The sequence below is a fragment of the Megascapheus bottae genome, chromosome 9 (assembly GCF_031878675.1).
Source record: "Megascapheus bottae isolate mThoBot1 chromosome 9, mThoBot2.hap1, whole genome shotgun sequence".
NCBI classification, from domain to species: domain Eukaryota; kingdom Metazoa; phylum Chordata; class Mammalia; order Rodentia; family Geomyidae; genus Megascapheus; species Megascapheus bottae.
Genome location: NC_143517.1, coordinates 11,710,598 through 11,730,456, shown reverse-complemented (window position 1 = coordinate 11,730,456; position 19,859 = coordinate 11,710,598). Strand labels below are relative to the sequence as shown.

General features: G+C 37.8%; 1 protein-coding gene across 4 annotated transcripts in view; it reads right to left on the bottom strand.

Annotated features, from left to right (window-relative positions):
- Chd7 (chromodomain helicase DNA binding protein 7) overlaps positions 1–19,859 on the bottom strand; it is a 213,290-nt gene that overhangs the window by 89,624 nt on the left and 103,807 nt on the right. For all 4 annotated transcript variants that reach the window (XM_090338855.1, XM_090338857.1, XM_090338856.1 and 1 more), the window contains one exon: positions 12,758–13,188. In XM_090338855.1, the coding sequence (XP_090194981.1) occupies positions 12,758–13,188 (431 nt within the window). The remainder of the gene's footprint in view (positions 1–12,757; positions 13,189–19,859) is intronic.

The window sequence follows — 19,859 nt, the reverse complement described above, 5'->3', positions numbered from 1 at the left end:
GCACTGAAGAACACGAGACTCTTATCTCCAATTAATAACTAGAAAATGGGAGGTGGGGCTGAAGCTCAAGGGGTAGGTTGGTAGCCTTGAGCTGAAGAGCTCAGGGACAGCACCCAGGCCCAGAGTTCAAGCCCCATGACCCATAAAAGGGAGAGGGGGGGAAGGGGGAGAGAGAGAAGAAAAGAGAGGCATCTGTAGCACAGGATGCCATGTAGGGTGTTACAAAGAATGCCTGTGTCATACTGCAACTCTGTGTTAGCATAATGAAACACACAGTCAGCTGTTAGGGTCAACTGCTCAATGCCATTGAACTCCCCACAACCACAGCAGGAATTCCCTTTAATTATTATTAGGCAAGACTAGCTCCACCCACCCTTCTTTTCTAAAGACAGGATTTCACGGCCCAGACTGATGTAGATAGTGCACACTATGCAGCCTAGGCCAGTCTTAAACTCCATCTTCCTGCCTTTACCTCCTGACTACTGAGATTCAGGCAAATACCACTATACCTGGCCAGTGAGCTCTTTATTTTTTGCTGGGGGGAGGGGGTGAGGTGTCAGTCCTGGAGTTTGAACTCAGGGCCAGGCACTGTCCCTGAGCTCTTTCACTAAAGGCTTTACCACTTAAAGCCACATTTCATTTTCTGGTGGATACCTGGAGTTCAGAGTTTCATGGATTTTCCTGCTAGACTGGCTTTAAACTATTATCCTCAGATCTCAGCCTCTTGAGTAGCTAGGATTACAGGGGTGTGCCACCAATGCTTGGCTCAGTGAGCTTTTTATACATTTAAAATTAAATTATAAAAAGAGCAAACCAGGGGCCAGGAGTTTGGCCTAGTGGTAGAGTGCTTGCCTAGCATGCACGAAGACCCGGGTTCAATTCCTTGGTACCACATACATAGAAAAAAAGCTGGAAGTGGTGCTGAGGCTCAAGTGGTAGAGTGCTAAGCCTTGAGAAAGTCCAAGGACAGTGCTCAGGCCCTGAGCCCAAGCCCAGGGCTGGCAAAAAATTAAATAAATAAATAAAAAGAGCAAACCAACATAGGAAATGCACAAGGCAGTTTGAAAGACTAAAACAGCATAAAATATGAAAAAACACAAAATCAGTCATACATAATAGAATAAAAAATTTTAAATCCCACGACTAAACTAGAATGTTATAATTACAGGCAATAAAACAAACAGGAAAGAGGGAAAATAAATGCTGAAAAATAATAAGGTCAACATCTTGAGCCAGGAGTTTACCCTAGTGGTAGAGTGCTTGCCTAGCATGCATGAAGACCTGAGTTCAATTCCTCCATACCACATACATAGGAAAAAGCCAGACGTGGTGCTGTGGCTCAGGTAGTAGAGCTCTAGTCTTGAGAAAACCCAAGGACAGTGCTCAGGCCCTGAGTTCAAGGCCCAGGATTGGTAAAAAAAAAAAAAAATCAACATCTTCATGTTAAGATAACCAGTACTCCTCTTCTTAAGGCCTAGGAATGTACAGCGCATTGTGTATCTCTGTTCTTAGTTGTCTAGTATAGTGCCCACAAACTTGGCTTCAAGCAGATGTCATCATTTTAACTCCTAAACTATTATTTTAAATCCTAAATTACTTAACTCCTATTCCTCACTATTCAGGAGGCTGAGAAAACAGGATCCTGATTCAAAGCCAGCATAGGCAGAAAAATCTGAGACTCTCATCTCCAACTAACCACCAAAAAGCCGGAAATGATATAGTGCTGGTGTCTCATGTGTGTAATCCTAAACTGTTTAGGAGACTGGAATCTGAGGACTGATGTTCAAAGCAGGAAGCCCAAGCAGGAAGGTGCATGAGACTCTTACCTCTATCTAACCACCAAAAAAGCCAGAAGTCGGTGCTGTGATTCTTGTGGTAGAGCACTATCCTTGGGCAAAAAAAAAAAAAAAAAAAAAAAAAAAAAAGCTAAGGGACAGTATTCAAACCATGAGTTCAAGTTCTAGGACCTACACAAAAAAAACCACTCTGGAAAGCAATATGGGGTTCCTCAAAAGATTAAACATAGAGCTTCCCTAGACCCAACAATTCCACTCCTGAGCCATTACCCAATAGACCACAAACAAGACCACACTAAAACTACAAGAAAAACCATGTTCATTGCAGCACTGTTTATTATAAGATAGATATGGAATCAACCCAGATGCCCCTCAGAGAAGGAATGGATAAAGAAAATGTGGTATATACACAGAATGGAGTTCTATGCTTCAGCAGAAAGAATATTGTACCATTCATAAGGAAATGGAAAGATATGGACAAAATTACATTAAGAAAAAGTAAGCCAGACCCAAAGAAACATAGGTTGCATGGTTTCTCTCATTTTTGGTAACTAGAATGTGCCTATAAATCTGTAAGTAAAAGACAAAAAAAGGTTACACTTAGACATGATACATTATACACAGGACATTCTCAGGAGAGGATCACAAAGGCTCTCTAGCTATGTGCACATGGGTATAGAAAATGATGTTTATTGAAATGAACTCCAGAAATGGAAACAAGAGGGTTTTTTTTGTTATTTTGCTTTTAGGTTTTTGTTTTCTTCTTTGTTGCTGTTTTTGATTTCTCTACCTTTTGTCTTGTATGTTAAGCTTATCAGTTTGGGAGAGGATAAGGATAGCACAGAAATGCTGGGATAAAAGGTGAACAAATGCAGCAGTGATACTGACTAGACCTATGTTAAAAACCTGTGGAGGAGGGTGAACAGGAGGGGAAAAACTAGGGAAAATGAGAAAGAAGTGACATTGTTCAAAACAAAATATACTCATTAGCTAACTTATGTAACTGTAACCTGTTTATATATCATCTTTACAATAGCAGTAAAAACACAACCAGTCTTCACTCTATTTTTCTTCTTAAGAAAAAAGATTTTGAAAAAAAAGTGAAAGAAGGAATTCTACTTTATTATGAACAAATGTATGATTTCAAGGACAAACTATTAACTCTTAAGTTCTATGAAAGTCACTAAGGAATGTGTAAGACAACTTACTTACATTGTCACTTTTAGGAGTCATTATTAAAAATAAAGTTCTTACTTAGCAAACTGCACTAAGCTTTTAGGAAAAGAATGCCAAAGAAATTCAGGAAAGATCAAGAAGCCTAACTTGTTTTTATTCACAATGTGTATTTCATATTCAACATTTATTGCCTTTGCAGGTTACAAACAAACCTGAACTAAGTGGCACTCATGGAGCTGGACCCAGAGACAAGAAGGAATCTGTCTGCCTGGTATAAGACTCTAGTATTGATTTGACCTTTTGTGGTATCTATCAGGTCTCTGAAACCTTTCCTGGTGAATATTTTTTCCTAATCTGAACCAGTAGTGGGTATTTTATATTTTCCAATAATAGCGGAATCCTGCCTTAAGAGTTCCCTATTTTTAAAGGGCATTTTTGTTTTCTTTGTTTGTTTTAAAGTGTAGTACAAGCAGATGAATAGGCCTGAGGACCAATGGAATAGAATTGAAGATCCAGAAATGATCCCACAGACCTATGGCCACCTAATCTTTGATAAGGGATCCAAAATCATCAAATGAAAGAAAGATATCATCTTCAACAAATGGTACTGGCAAAACTATGTTCATGTAGAAAACTGAAGATCCTCATATTACCCTGCAGCAGAATCAACTCCAAATGGGTTGAAGACCTCGAGGCAAGAGCAAATACCCTGAGAATATTACAGGAAGGGATAGAGGATATACTAAGGCTCCTTGACATTTGTCAAAACTTCCTAAATGAAGATCCAGAAACACAACAAATCAAAGAAAGGGTAGATAAATGGAATTGCATGAAAATGCAGATCATGACAAAGGACATAGCTAGCAAGATAAATAGCCCACAGATTGGGAGAAAATCTTCACTAGCCATACAACAGACAAGGGCTTTATACCAAAAATATACCTGGAGCTCAAAAACTTACTCCCGCCCAATTAAAAAATACTCAAAGAAAAACCACTCCATTAATAAATGGGCTAAAGAATTAAAAAGAAAACAAAGAAAAATAAATTTATAACTTTTTAAAAAGAAAGAATTAAAAAGAAACGTCTCTGCAGAGGAAATAAGAATAGCTGATAGACACATGAAGAAATTCTCAACATCTCTGGCTATAAAAGAAATGCAAATCAGAGCTGGAAGTTTGGCCTAGTGGTAGAGTACTTGCCTAGCATCTATGAAGACCCAGATTTAATTCCTCAGTACCACATATATAGGGGGGAAAAAAAGGCTGGAAATGGTACTTAGCTCAAGTGGAAGAGCTCTAGTTCTGTCCTTGGAAGCCCAAGGACAGTACTCAGGCCTTGAGTTCAAGCCCAAAGAATAGCAAGATACATAATTAAATAAAAAATTTAAAAAGAAATGCAAATCAAAACTACATTGAGATTCCACCTTACCCCAGTTAGAATGACCATTATCAAGAATAACAGATAAAGGCAGGAATACGACCAAGAGGGAACACTACACCACTACACTCTTGGTGGGAATGTAAACTGGTTCAACCACACTGGAAAGGAGTTTGGAGGTTCCTCAAAAGACTAAACATAAAGCTCCCCTATGACCAGCAACCCCACTCCTGGGCATTTACTCAAGTGATCACAAACAAGGCCACCCTAAAGCTACCAGCACAACTATGTTCACTGAAGCATTAGCTTCAGACATGGAACCAACCCAGATGCCCTTCAGTACATGAATAGATCAAGAAAATGTGGTATATATACACAATGGAATTCTATGCTTCCATCAGAAAAAATGACATCACCTCTTTGTAAGCAAATGGAATGACTTTGAAAAAAATATTAAGTAAACCAGACCCAAAGGAATATAGGCTCCATGGTTTCCCTCATTTGTAATAATTAGTACATATCTAGGATAGTCCTAGCAGAGGATCACAATAGCTCAACATATGACCACATAAAATGATGCTAATAGACATGAGCTCCAAGAAATGGAAATATGAGGTTTTTTTCTTTTTAATGTATTCTGTGAAATTATTCTTTTCTCCATTGTCTATCCCCTATGGTTTATCCCCTATTGTCACTGTTTTTAATTTTGGTACCCTGTGTCTTGTATATACATTTATTTGTTTTGGGGAATGGACTGCTGAGACAAAGGACAAAGTAATGAATGAAACAGCAATAGTTACAAGGTATTTTGTTAAGAATGAACTTTATAGCTTAGGAGAAAGAAGGATTGGAGAGAAGGGAAAGTGGGAGAAATGAGGGAGTGGATAACACTGTTCAATAAGAAATGTACTCATTACCTTACTTATGTAACTGTACCCCTGTGTACATCACCTTTACAATAAAATTAAATTAAGTTTTAAAATACAGTACAAATTGTTCCAGAAAGAACAAAATTGGTTTCAACATCAATATACTCTAAAGAAAAGATGAGTTTTATGGATTGAATTAAGACCTTCCAGAGAAACAGTGAAATTGTCAGTCCAGTTAGCTAATGTTATCTGATCACTGAGGATCAACACAGACATTCACCACTTTGGTTACTTGACACTGTCTGGAACTGTAATGTAACATGACAGTCATCAGTGGCTCCCATCTATAAACCTAGCTACTCAGGCTGAAGTCTGGAGAAGTAGGGTTTGAAACCAGCCACTGCAGAAAAATCTGTGAGATTCCACCTCCAACTGACCAGCAAAATAACAGACTAGAGGTATGGGTCAAGTGGTAGAGTCTAGCCATGAGCAAGAATCTGTCAACAAAGAGTTGAGGTCTTAAATTTGGTACAAGCCTTAGTACAGACAGGCATAGGAGCTCACGCACACACACATGCATACACACACACACACACACACGCCAAAAACTCAAACTTAAGTTTGAACTTACAAAGCTGACACAAAGGTGGTACTTTAGATAGGCAGTTTACATATATAACCCTAGCTACTCAGGAGACTGAGATCTGAGGGTGGCAGTTCAATGCCAGCCCAGAAAGTAAAGTCTATGTGATTTATTTCCAATTAATCATCAAAAAGCTAGATATGGAGGTATGGGTCAAATGGCAGAGCCAGCTTGAACAAAACAGCTAATCAAGAGTGTGAGGCCTTGTGTTCAAGCCCCAGTACTAAGACACATTTGCACATATGTGCACACACACAAACTTTCAACTGCTATTTATTATAGAATATCATTCCAAGTGTCAAACTGTAAGGCAAACACTAAGTTTTATTTATGGAAAGCATTCTTGTAACTTTAAGAGGGAAAAAGGTAACTGCAGCACTCACAATCCCATGATGTGGACCCAAATTTAAATTATCCTCTTGCATCTGCCATCATAGTTAATACAACAGAGAAATGCTACTACTCACATGTCAATGGGGTGCTATAGATAGGAAGAGAATTAGTCAGACCAAATGGCCAAACCACAAAGGAGAGCAGACGATCAAAGCAAGAAAAGTCAAACTTCTGTGAAATGACACTGTTTCTATCAAATATAGGACCATATATAAAAGTAGTATTCTAATGGAAGATTAAGGGTGTTGTCTTTCTAGTAAACAAGTCTTCTTTCCTTAATTCGTACTATTTCTCTACTTAGTACTTTAAAGCTAAACCACAGACTTCCTTCTAGAGGTGGCTGAACTAAGAAATGGCTCATGCTCTGTTCAAAGGCTCCAGACAAATACCCAATGATTTAAGGGATGTTTTGTCTAAGCAGACCACAGATAGCAAAAAATTCTTTATATTATTAGGAAATAAACTTTGCATGTGTACACAATGTTCTATTTTTTTCCAAAGCATTTTGGCATAATACTTTTTAATCTTTAAAAAAAAATCAGTTTACAATCTCTTCTAATCTGTATTTCTCCAAATCACAATCACAGGTATTGTGGCAAAACATGCTACACTTTAAAATTCCATGCAGGAGAGGTTTCAAAAGGATGTGTCTCCAGGAAAATTTTCTTCTAACATCCCATGACTACTCACAGCCTTCACCTTTCCCAAGTTTCATTTTGTGGGTACAGTGTGAGCTGAAAGCAAGTAGTCAATCACCCACTCCCACATAGACAAAGTGGCAGCAGGCCACTGCTTTGAAGCCCACTGTTGTTTATGGATGGACAGAAATATATTTCTAGCAGACTCAGTGTGGTCCCATCCAGGATTAAGCAGACAGCATGAGTGAGCAGAACTTGCTTCCAAAGGTCAGTGTTGCTGGGCATTCTCTTCCTCAGGGATATAAGCTGAACCACATGCTGTCAAAGATAACAGAGCCTATACTCAAAGTAGCTGTTGACTCTCCAGCCTTGCTTGTTCTCTTGATTTAAAATGAATCAGAAAGGAAGGGCACAAAGGAGCCCTCAAGGACAACAAAAGGCCCTAAATGGGTTGTCCTAAAGGAAAGGAATGGGAATTTAAATCATCCTTTCCTTGTTTGGTTATAGAAAAATCAAGCTTTGAGACAAGCAGGATGTGGACACCAGGCCCATCCCTAACCTGAAGCTTCAATTTAAGGAACCAGAGACTAGACAGGATAGGTTCACAGGCTCAGACACATGATATTCATGGGCACTTTTACTTCCTTGTTTCCTGCCATACTGAAAGCACTCAAAAGTCCATTTTATGACTACACATTTTAAATATATCTCCTTTTCAGCAGGCATCACTGCCAAGAGAGTAAATATTTGTTCCTCCAATTATCTGGTAACACATGAGTAAAATAACAAGAAAAGAAGAATAAGGAGAGAGAAAAAAGAAAGCCAAAGTTTGATTTGTTAAATATGTTGCTGGTGGGGAAACACCTGCAAATGTAGGGTTATTGTTTAGTTTTTGTGGGTCCTGGGGCTTGAACTCAGAGCTTGAGCACTGTCCTTGAGGTTTTTTTGCTCAAGTCTAGAACTCTACCTCTACCATTTTGAGCCACAGCTCCTCTTCTGGTTTTCTGATGGTTAATTGGAGATAAGAGTCTCATAGATTTTCCTGCCTGGTCTGTCTTCGAAGCATGATCCTCAGATCTCAGCCTCCTGAGTAGCTAGGATTACAATGGGCCACCAGCACCCAGATTTTTTTTGTGGGGGGAGAGGGTAGTTATTACCAAGCCTGGCTTCATGGGTTTTTCTGTTGTTGTTTTTTGTTTTTGTTTTTTTTTTGCCAGACCTCAGGCTTCAACTCAGGGCCTGAGCATTGTCCTTGATCTTTCTCAAAGCTAGAGCTCTACCACTTGAGCTACAGCACCACTTCTGGCTTTTTGCTATGTATGTAGTACTGAGGAATCAAACCTGGGTCTTAATGCATGCTGGGCAAGCACTCTAGCGCTAGGCCAAACTCCCAGGCCCTGGTTTTTGTTTTTGCCTCTAATTTCTATTGAGAAATTTTACATATACTAGACACACTATAAAATATGTATTAATCAAAATATGTCACTGTTGGGGTTTGGGGCTAAATATAAATATTTCTTAAGTAAATGTCCCTCCATTGTTAAATCAAAATTTAGAAAACAGTGTCTGAAAATAAGTTCCTGAGGGGTAGAGGGAGGACTTCTACACAGACTATTACTATTAATGATAATCACAGTGCATATCACAAAAGTGCACCTTTCAGGTTTTTTTTTTAAACAAAATAAGAGTAGTGAGTCCATTTCCCAGTTGACAATAATGATATCTTCACACAACTGGAAAATATTTTTCGCTTTCTACTAAATTAAACACTAGGAATAGAAAACAGAATAAGGAACAAAACATGTGCCTAGAAACTGCACCTGCAGCAAACCCTATTGCTTCATTTAGGCTCAGTAGTTAATTCACAATCTTTGGCCAAATACACCTCTTTCCATACATTCAAATAATCTTTATATAGCTAAATGGACCACTAAATCCTTCAAGAGGCATTCAATGGAAGCACTGTCTCCAAATTCTCTCATTCCACAGAGCTCATGCACATACAAACACACACACACACACACACACACACACACACACACACCACAAAACAAGAATGCAAATCCTCATATCTCAGTTGCAAGAAACCTTGCATATGCAAAATGACCTCCTCTCTGTCCCACAAATGTCTTAGCATTTCTTTCCGATATTAGCTGCCAATTGTACAGTACTAAAAGCAATAATTTTTAAAAAATTAAAAAGAGGAGAAAAAGACAACAGTCCTATTAGAAAAAAGAAATGTAGCCTATCTTCTTCATTACTGGGATTTTAAATACTCTTTCCTGAGATGCTGAACAATTTTTTATGTCCCACTATTGTTCTATATAACAGAACCTGGGCAAATTCTTTTAGGTTCTCTTGTATAGGAAGACGAATGCAACCATTTGCTGATGATTTAAAAAAAAAAAAATCCTGTTCTGAGAATGGTCAAAATTTTAGGCTTTTGTCACTTTACAGAACCAGGTGGGCTGCAAGGAAAAAGAAAAACACCAGGGGTAAAGGCATGGGAAGAGAGACAACTCCCTGACAACAGCCACTCTCTCTATCCTTTATTACCTAAGGTATGTGAATGATGCAGACCAGCTGACCAAGATCCCTCCCTGCCAGTGTCAGGGAGCAGAGAGCCAGACCACCAGCAGGTCACTTCTTCACCACCCACTCAAAGGACAGCAAAGGCAGCGTGCTGTTGTGACATGCAGGGCTACAGAGGAAATATGCAAGTAGTACTAGGGCTAAATTTTTATTTCACTTCTGTTTATTCCCTCTGTTTCAGCCCTCTGAAGGAAAATTATTTTCTGTATAAACAAATTCATCAAGTTAACTTATTCAAGGATGGAAATAACTGGTATCACATAACATTTTGCAAAACAAAATTGCCACTGTTGTATTCCAGTGCTTAAAAGCAAACTGCTACGGCAATTCAACACCAGCACTAACATAACCCAAACCCCCTATTACCTTCATCACTGCATATTCAATTTACATAATTATTCTGCTATGCCGTTCAGAATTTACATGTAGTTGTGTGCATTCCGGTTATCCTTGATTCAGCAATGCTAGTTCCTTGTAGATGTAGCAGAACAAGGAGACTACAACTGAACTCATCCAATCAATAGAAATAAAAACAAAGTGGTTTGATAAAAAAAAAACAACCAAACAATAGTTTGGTTGTTAATTAATTTAAAATGTAAATTTAATTATCATACATTTGAACAGCCAACCTTAAAAGACCACCATTTACAGGGAAGGCCTTTCATGGCACACTTCACTGAGGTTAGCAGGGCCAACAGAGGTGGCACCCACAGCCTCAGAACCTGCCACCTACCCCAGCATGGCTTCCTAATTCTCTAAGACAAATTTCATAAGCTCCTTTTCACTTGTTCATCTCCAAATTTATCAAACATTTTCAGACTACAAAACACTAGAATTATTAGTCAAAAGCAACAGAGGGAAAGGAATAACTTTAACCAGTCTTCCTGGAAGAAAACACAACTTCTTCTCCTATCAAAAGTGTGAAACTGTGTTGCAAAGTATATAGCATTCCAATAATTAACACAGTTCTCAACAGGAGGTAAGGATGCTCAGGTAAGTTTTAAAACAGGGCCAGTCTGATACTCAGAGTTGGAAACCGTAAACATACTTGGAAATTTATGATAGTATCTCATGTAGAGTGGTTTTCATCAATTTCTACCATTAAGTGAAAAATTCAAAAGATCACAATGAAAATTGAAGTCAAAAATATATTGACACAAAAATTAATATTTATGATGTATTTTCTGAATTCTAGAATACTTTTTGAGAACACAGATTCCTATATTTTAAGGAAAAAACAAACCAACGTTCGTTTTCAAACCTCAGTTTAATTTCTTTTTCCATGGAAGAAAAAAAAGCACATGCTTCTTCCTGCCAAAAATGTAATATTTAGATTTTGGTAATCACCTCCTATCATAAAATCAGACTGAAAGTCTGTCTTCATTATTCAGTGACATATTCTTAACAATTAAATTAGTACCTATAAATAATAAGCATCTAGTAAAATATTTCTTCATAAACAAACTTTCTTTATATAATAAGTATGGGTTTAGAAGAATGTTCATAAGGAGAAAAAATGGACAGCAGAAAGTGAGGCATGCTTCACATCTGTAATCCTAGCTACTCAGGAGGCCAAGATTTGAGGGTTGCGGTTCAAAGCCAGCCTAGGCACTAAAGAATGTGAGACTGTTATCTCCAGTTAATCACTAGAAAATGGGAAGTGGGGCTGAGGCACAAGGGCCTTGAGCTGAAGAGCTCAGGGACAGCGCCCACGCCCAGAGTCCAAGCCTCACCACTGACCAAAAAACAAACAAACAAACAAAAAGCAAAAGAAAAGAAAGAAGGGCATAACAGATGCAAAAAGTAAGGCTGGTAACGTGGCTTCAGTAGTAGCATGCCCAGCATGCATAAAGCCGTGGGTTCTATTCCCAGCACGATAGAAACAGAAAAGGACAAAAGTGGAACTGTGGCTCAAGTAGAATGTTAGCCTTGAGCAAAAGAAGCTCAGGGGCAGTGCCCAGACACTAGGACTGGCAAAAAGAAAAAAGAGAAAAAGTAAATATGGAGTTATGAGGAAGTTTAAATTACTGAAAAGTAATTCAGTTGTTTGGGCAACATATAGGATATTCACAGGAAAAGAAGTCAATGACTATCCTGTTGACATACCACAGAATAATGTATGGGGTTACTTAGATATTTCTAGCAGGGAAACTGCTAAAAAAGCATCTCATCCTTTCATTTTGTGACAATATCTTTCCCATTAGAGACATAATCCCCTCTATTGTTTTTGTGTACTAGTGTGTGTGTGCGTGTGTGCACATACACGCGCACACACACACACACACACACACACACGCTGCAGCCTACAAGTTAATATTTTATGGGCCAGCAATTTCAGAGTGTTCAAGGTCACTGTAGAATGGAGCATATGTGTACATGCATGTGTGCATGTGTTTACACGTGCATGTGGTAGCAGAAGATGGGGCATGTTTCCTAACAGAGTTTGTAAAGAGGCTCAGATTAACCTAGTCTGACCATACTTCCATCTGGAAACTATATTTTCTAACATGAGCCATACTCTGAAAAATAGATTCAGATGTTTGGAACAGGTTCAGAACAGTTGTTAGAAATGTTCAGGACAAATGAAAAGAATTAGTCTTCAATGTCTTCTCCTCTCGGATTTTCTTCCTGAATAAATATGCCTTCTGGGGGGTCAGAGAGTTGGCTGGGGAATATTCAGTGAAGTAGATTCTTTTCTAGAATCTAGAATTCATACTGTTTTGAGGGCATATCTAATGGATGACTGCTATTTAATTTCTCCCATGCTACCCAACAGGTCTTCAACCTGCCCTTGGAAGGCTTAGCCTGCCAAATGGGTGAGAATTAGTTCACCTGTTTCAAAATCTGGGGAATTGGGCTGGAGGATTTAGGGACACACTGTGGCCTTGTTTTCTTCTTCTATGACCTTTTTTCTACAGTTCTGCACAGCCACTGATGATGAGGCTATGGGATTATGCTTGCAAATAACTCTGTTGCTAACCTGGTTCCACTTGCTAAATAACACACTGTCACAAAAATACGGAAAAATGATTTTTATCCAGTAATGCTTCTAAATTAACAGTCCATAAGGACAATACTAAATTATTTCAAAATGCATTAAAAAAAACCTAAACTTTTCAGTTTAAATGTCAAGGAGAAAAGCTCAACCATGATGATGGATATAAACATGCCTTCTGCCCACCCTGACCTGCGGCTTGACAGGCCATCACTGCTAGGTAGCCCCAGGTTCACGATCAGTGTCTTGTGGTGGTGGTTCCTGCCCACAGCCTACCTTGACTTTTTGCTGGATTTGGGTTTTGGCGTGGTAGTTTTTGCTTTCTTTTCCTTTGGCTCTTTGGGAATCTTAGGGGTTTTGGGGGTCTTGGGCTCCTTGGGCTCTTTTTTCTCCTTAGGTTCTTTCGGTTCCTTCGGATCTTTTTTTGCCTTCGGCCTTTTCTTTTTCTTTTTTTCTTCTTGAGACCCATCCAATGAGTTCCTATTTAGTTCTTGGTTATCAAGCCCACCAGGGAAGTCTTCTTTACCAAAACTTTTACTGGGATCCTCTGCAACAATGTGGTTGTTTTTCTTCTTCTTCTTCTTTTGCTGTGGCTGCTGTTCTACAGATGGCAGGTAATCATCGCTCTTCACTAGCTGAGCATTCGGTCCACTAACCTGAGTCATATCCGGCACTGGTTTCTCTAGAAAGGGCTCCGATGGAGAATGCTAAGAGACACAAATAGGAATTGAAATCAGTTTATCATTCTTTACAGTAAAGAAAGGAACTGAAAGTTGGTGGCTGATGTCTTAATTCTATACTCAAGGTATCAGGTATTTTACCACCTACACAGTTGTAAAATCTATCATTTTTCTCTCATTCAAAAAATGTTGAAACTTCTAAATAAGAACGTTTTAAATTTTCCAATTTAATAATACAGGAAAAAAAATCTGTGTAAGAAAGAAAAATCTATCATTGAGCTAAAAAGATTGTTCATTTTTTAAAACAGGCTACATGAAAAATACTGGCTGATGAGAAAAGCAACCACAAAGAATGTATCAAGGTAGAAGTTTTTTCTCAGTGTGATAATGTGAATGTAAATTAACAGTACAACATTTAGCCATTCTTAAAAAGAACAACTATGTTTACAACATTGCAGGATTCTCATACTGTGAAGTATGAAGACAAAGTATAAGCATAACACATAAATTTTAGACGGTAAAAAGCCACATCTGGTTTAAATGACATTACAACATCAAATTAAAAGCACTTATCCAAACAATGATTTTTGCATTGACTACATTTCTTATACTGGTATGAAATGACTAATCTTTTTCTTAAATCCTTAAGCCTTCCATTTTGAAATTTCACAAATTAACTCAACAGTCAATTGGTTATACCTTATAGGAGATCCTTGATATTCACTAGGGACAGTCTAAGAGAGTGCTTCACAACAGAAGAAAACAATGACAAATGGAACAAGATGCTAAATGGTCAGCTGAAATAAGTGGCCTGCGTATGTGGCAGCCTCACAGCCCATAACCCAAACCAGGGTGGAGTTGGATTATTGTCCATAGAGTCAATTATGGCCTCAACGAATCTGTATTCTGTCCTTTTCAAATTCTCCTAGCAGATAATACCTGTAAGAAAAACAACCTTACTATATGCCAGGCTTGAGCTTCACACATGTAATACAGCTGAGTCCCCATACCAGCCCAACTCATTATGCATGATGGTCTTACTGATCATACCGTTGAAGACAATAATACTTTGTAAGTACTTTGCTCAAGGATACACAACTGAGTCTGATGTCAAAGTCAATATACTGTACAATACATAAAACCTGGGAAGGCAAGTGTTCAGGTCCACACACAGAGAACAAAGACTAATGGAACATAAATCAAGGTTTGGCATGAGAAAGGAGAAAAAAAACCATTTAAATAGAGGTAATATAAATCAGGTTCTAATATAACTCATATCCATTGAACATTTACCCAATGCTATGTATAGAGATTTTATGGCGTTTTACCTGAATTTTACAACAAAAATATGAAAACTTGTGAGGCTCACATCCTGTAATCGGGAGGCTGAGACCTGAAGAAACATGGTTCCAAGCCAGGGCAGGAAGAAAATTCCACTCCACACAACTCTATCCCTAATTAGCCAGCCAAATGCCTCCCGAGGCTCCCTATCTGTGAGCAAGAGCCAAGCAAGAGCAGGAGACCATGCTATGGCTACGGTGGAAAACTACATTCAATTCTCTAGCTGCAAAGACTAAAAAGAAACTCCCCAGAACCCTACCACTAGCTACATTATCTAGGGAAATCACATTACCAGTGTGGGATTTGGTTTGTCTATAAAGTGAAGAGTTTAGGTTAGTTTCCAAACTCTACCCCAAACTCTTGTGGAGGAATGTAAATATGGCTAAGAAGTATAGCACGTGCATTAAGCCCTGGGATTGCTTCCCCAGTACCACATAGACACATAGACACACACACACACACACACACACACACACACACACACACACAAAAGACACAAATTAAAAAATTCATTTTGTATTAAAAAAAATCTTGAGAGTGAATGAATCTGGAAAGGAGTATATTCTAAGGGAGAGAAGCCAAGATATAAGTTTGAGAAGGACCACTCAGACATAAATCCTCCATGAACAGCTTATATACAGAGACAATACAGCTAATCATAAACTGAAGAGCCATCCCATGCTCCTCTATTTCCCCTCATAAATGCTCCAAAGACAAAATAAAGGTACCATTCAAGTTATCATTACCTAAGCAATAAGGAAATCTAACTTAAACTGTTTTCTTATATTTAATAGCTTAAAGTTCATTCAACTTGCACATTATTTACTAATGCAATTAAAAAGAAAAAACATGTGGGTAGGGCATGGGACATAGAAATCAAACTTGTTTGAATGAAAATGTTGTTCTCTGAAAGAAAAGGAAAATGTTTAACAATGATTAAAACTTAGAACTGTATGTTAATATCAAGACTGGTTCCTTTCTTTAATCTGTATGGAATCAACTCTAGTAACAAAATATCAATGTCAAGTAAGAGATTTCCTGTTCTACATTTGTAAATTAGAAAAGGGATAGTACACACAACATAAAAAGATCCTAAATTTGAATATCTACTTCAACATACAAATCACTTTCGATTTTTCTCTTTAGAAATCAATGATGCCACAAATTTGTAACCTAGTAAAAAATTTAATCTTCCATAGGAAGGAGGAAAATAAAGATTAAATACAAAAAAGTATTAATCTTGTTTGATATTCAACAGAATTATGTTTTGGTACTTTCCGAAAGAAGGTGAAAAAGGTGCTCAGAAATATTATAGTGTTTACTAGACCTACATCTCCTTAAATCTTTTAGAGAAAAGCTGTTTTGGTAAACATTTAACAAAGAACAGATGGCCTGCCTTAATCATGTGGGGAAAAAAACCTGGAGCTTCAAGTAATACCCTGACAAAGTCTCCCAGCCCAGCCGTCCTCCGCCACCCCCACCAGATGCGTGGTACAGTCTACTCTAATGCTATTTAATTTTACAGCGGACATTTTCCCATCAATTCCCACTGCCTGACAGGTAATCAATGCCATTAACATCTGATATTACCATAGAGGGCATTCCTAAAACCTCACATTTATTAGAGCAAATGTGGAGACCATTAGATACCAATGGTATATTCAAACACATCCTATAGGACTTTCTGCATGGCATATATATATATATATATACATATATATATATATACACACATTTTTTTCTTTCCTTTTCTCTTTTTCTTTTTTCCTTTTTTGCCAGTCCTAGGGCTTGAACTCAGGGTCTGAGCATTGTCCTTGGACTTTCTCAAGGCTAGTGCTCTACCACCTGAGACACAGCACCACTTCCAGCTTTTTCTATGTATATGGTACTGGGGAGTTGAACCCAGGTCTTCATGCATGTTAGGCCAGCACTCCACCATTAGGTAAATATATGCCCCATGGCATATATTTTCTAATCTAACTTCACATACTTGTTGGAATATATGGAAACTGTGCAATGAACTATTGGAACTTTAATAACATGATTGATATTTAACAAATACAAATGACCCAGATGTGCATTTTTTTCAAAATAAAATTATATATGCTACTTCATAGAATATCCATTAGAAAATATGTTACATTATGTGAAACAGCAGAGTATATAATATTTAAGTTTAACCAAGTGTTAGCTGAGGTAGATAGCATGAGAGCAATCTCTCAGCTATGTGTGCGTGCGTGCACACGCTGGTGCTTGAATTCAGGGCTGAGCTTGTCTTGCTCAAGGCTAGAGATCTACCACTTGAGCTCTTCATGCAGATTTTTCAGCATTTTCTCTGCATTTTTTTTGGGGGGTGCAGTCCTGGGCTTGAGCTCAGGGCCTGAGCACTGTCCTTGGGCTTTCTCAGGGCCAGAGCTCTACCATTTGAGCCTCAGCACCACTTCTGGCTTTTTTCCATGTATGTGGTACCAAGGAATCGAACCTGGGTCTTTGTGCATGCTAGGCAAGCACTTTACCACTAGGCCAAGCTCCCGGCCTCTCTGCTACTTTTAAGCTAACCTCACCCACCTCTTAAAATATTGAGGAATATCATAGGAGAAAATGAAAATATGTGGGAAAAGAAATTTCTGTTTATCTCAAGTGTGGTTCTCTTCCATGATTCAGCATTTTCTGGCTTAAAATAACAACAGCAGCAACAAATCTTACCATGCATTCATTGACTAACAGTGTTTCTGAAGTCTAAATTGCTTAGCAATATTGAGCAGCAGGAATAGCTATCTAATATTAGCTGGGTAAAATGTTTCACACTTACAACCTCTAAAAACACAGCACTTTGCTAAACAGGACACCCCTGCATGCAGTTTATTCTAAGCATATATTAACAGAAATTTATTTATATGAAAAGTGAAAAAAATCAAACAATGCTTTATTTAAAAAGGGCTAGTATTAAGTGACCCCCAAAGTGCAGCATTACTTCTATAAATACGTGCCTTGAAAATCCAGCTAAAAAAGGGTAATAATGAGGAGTCATGTAAGTTCTCAGAGAAAATAAAACCCTGCTAAAGAAGTGAAGATTGAAGAAATGCAAGTGTGAAACATACCCAATTATGGTTTAAATGGCTTTTTCTTTATTTGTTTGGGGGTTTTTTGTCTTGTCTTTTGTGGTACTAGGGATCGAATCCAGGATGTTGCACTTGCTAGGCTTTGCCACTGAGCTATATCCCAGCCCCGTAAATGGCTTGTAAAGATAGCTAGATGTATACAATTATATAAAATGCTTACTGAAATGAATGCCAAGAAATGGAAGCAAGAGGCTTTTTACCTTGCTATTTTCAGTTCTTTTTCTTTTCCTTATTTTTCCTTTTTCCTTTGCTTTATTCCTTTCTGTGGCTGTTTCTGTTTGTTTGTTTGTTTTAATTCTGATACCCTTTTTCTTCTGTATGTTTTTTTGATTTGCAGGGAAGAAGGGGAATCATAGAAACAGTGGTACAAAGGGTAAACCAATTCAGCAATGCAACTCATTAGACACTATGCTGGAAACAAACTATACAACCTTCAGGGGAAGGCAGCCAGGAAGGGAAAACTGCAAGAGAAAAAGTGAGGTGCTGATACTGTTCAAAGAGAAAGGTACTTACTGCCTGGTTTACGTAAATGTAACCTCACTGTACAACACTTTTACAATAAAAAATATTTTTAAATGATACGAAGTCTAAGTAGCTACATAAAAGTAAAGTGTACTATTTGATGTGTGTGTGTGTGTGTGTGTGTGTGTGTGTGTGTGTGTGTGTGTGTGTAATAATAAGTCTCCCAGTGGTAGTTATTAAAGGTTCTAAAAGAAGCATGACTATGAACAGATATATTTTATATAAAATGTAATGAAAAAAGGGGGCCAGGAGTTTGGCCTAGTGGTTAAAGTGCTTGCCTAGCATGCACGAAGACCCGGGTTCGATTCCTTGCTACCACATACATAGAAAAAAAGCCGGAAGTGGTGCTGAGGCTCAAGTGGTAGAGCTCTAGCCTTGAGAAAGTCCAAGGACAGTGCTCAGGCCCTGAGCTCAAGCCCAGGACTGGCAAAAAAAATGTAATGAAAAAGCCCATTGAATTAGCATGTTAAATTTAAGTCACAAATGAAAGTGAAATAGGAATGTTAGCATAGTCAGGTAAAAATAAGGATAACTTGTATAGTTTGTTGTAGACATAGTCCAGAAAATTACCATGTAAATTCTGATATAACATAATACAGTAATATATGGTAGTGCTTACTTCAGGCTAATTTTTATATTTTACATTATCTTTTGCTTTTTGTTATTATCGCTAAGTACTGGTACCAAGAAGTCACCATTTAACAATGCAGTTTATAAATATTTTGACCAACATCTCCCTCCTCCCCTCAGCCCTTTCCTCACTCTTCTTAATTTTGTAAACCATACATTCAACTCTTGACTGCACTCTATCTCTCTTCTCCTCTTCATTTGTCTATCCCTTTTCCCTTGACCCCATCCCATCCCTTTCAAGTACCTGCTTTCTGGTGTTTTATTTTGCTGAAGTTTGATTTTGCTTTTCTTAACAAACTACACTACTTGAGATCTTTCTTGAATTTACTGTATTTCAGTTAATATATCTGTATACATTTGCATACCACCATACTTACAAGTTTATAAGCTAAGTTTATCTTCTACATATTTACTTATGCATTAGAATGATATTGTGTCATTTGTAAAGAAATGGAAAGACCTGGAAAAAACTATATTAAGCCAGGCCCAGAAAGGTAAAGGATTCAGTTTATATTTTAGAGTTAAAAAAATTTAAGTATTGTTGAAATATTTACTTTAAAAGTTATCTAAAGGTATATTTTAACCTTGAATATTTTCATGTTTTTAAGTTACCTTTATGGTAGAACTGCCATACAAACAAAAATTTTAAATAGTTACAAGTAATACAAGCCACTTATATTGCATGTAAATCGTGAGCACATATTGAATTAGTAGAGCCAATATAGTGAAAACAGTTAATGGGTCAAGCATGCATATTAAATTTCATGTGAAATACAGACTACTGAGCATCTTGTACATATGCAGAGTAGAGCTATAGCACAGGAACTCTCAAACAGCATTCTCTTTTGTTTTGTTTTATTTTGTTATTGTGCCCAACCTGAGGTTTGAACTAAAGGCCTGAGCACTGTCTCTGAGCTTCTTGCTCAAAAATAGCGCTCTACAGTTTCTCAGCACTATTTCCAGCTTTTTTCTATGTATATTGTACTGAGGAATCGAACTTGGGTCTTCATGCATGCTAGGCAAGCACTCTACCACTAGGCCAAACTCCCGGCCCAACAACACCTTTTTTTGGTAGTTTATTCG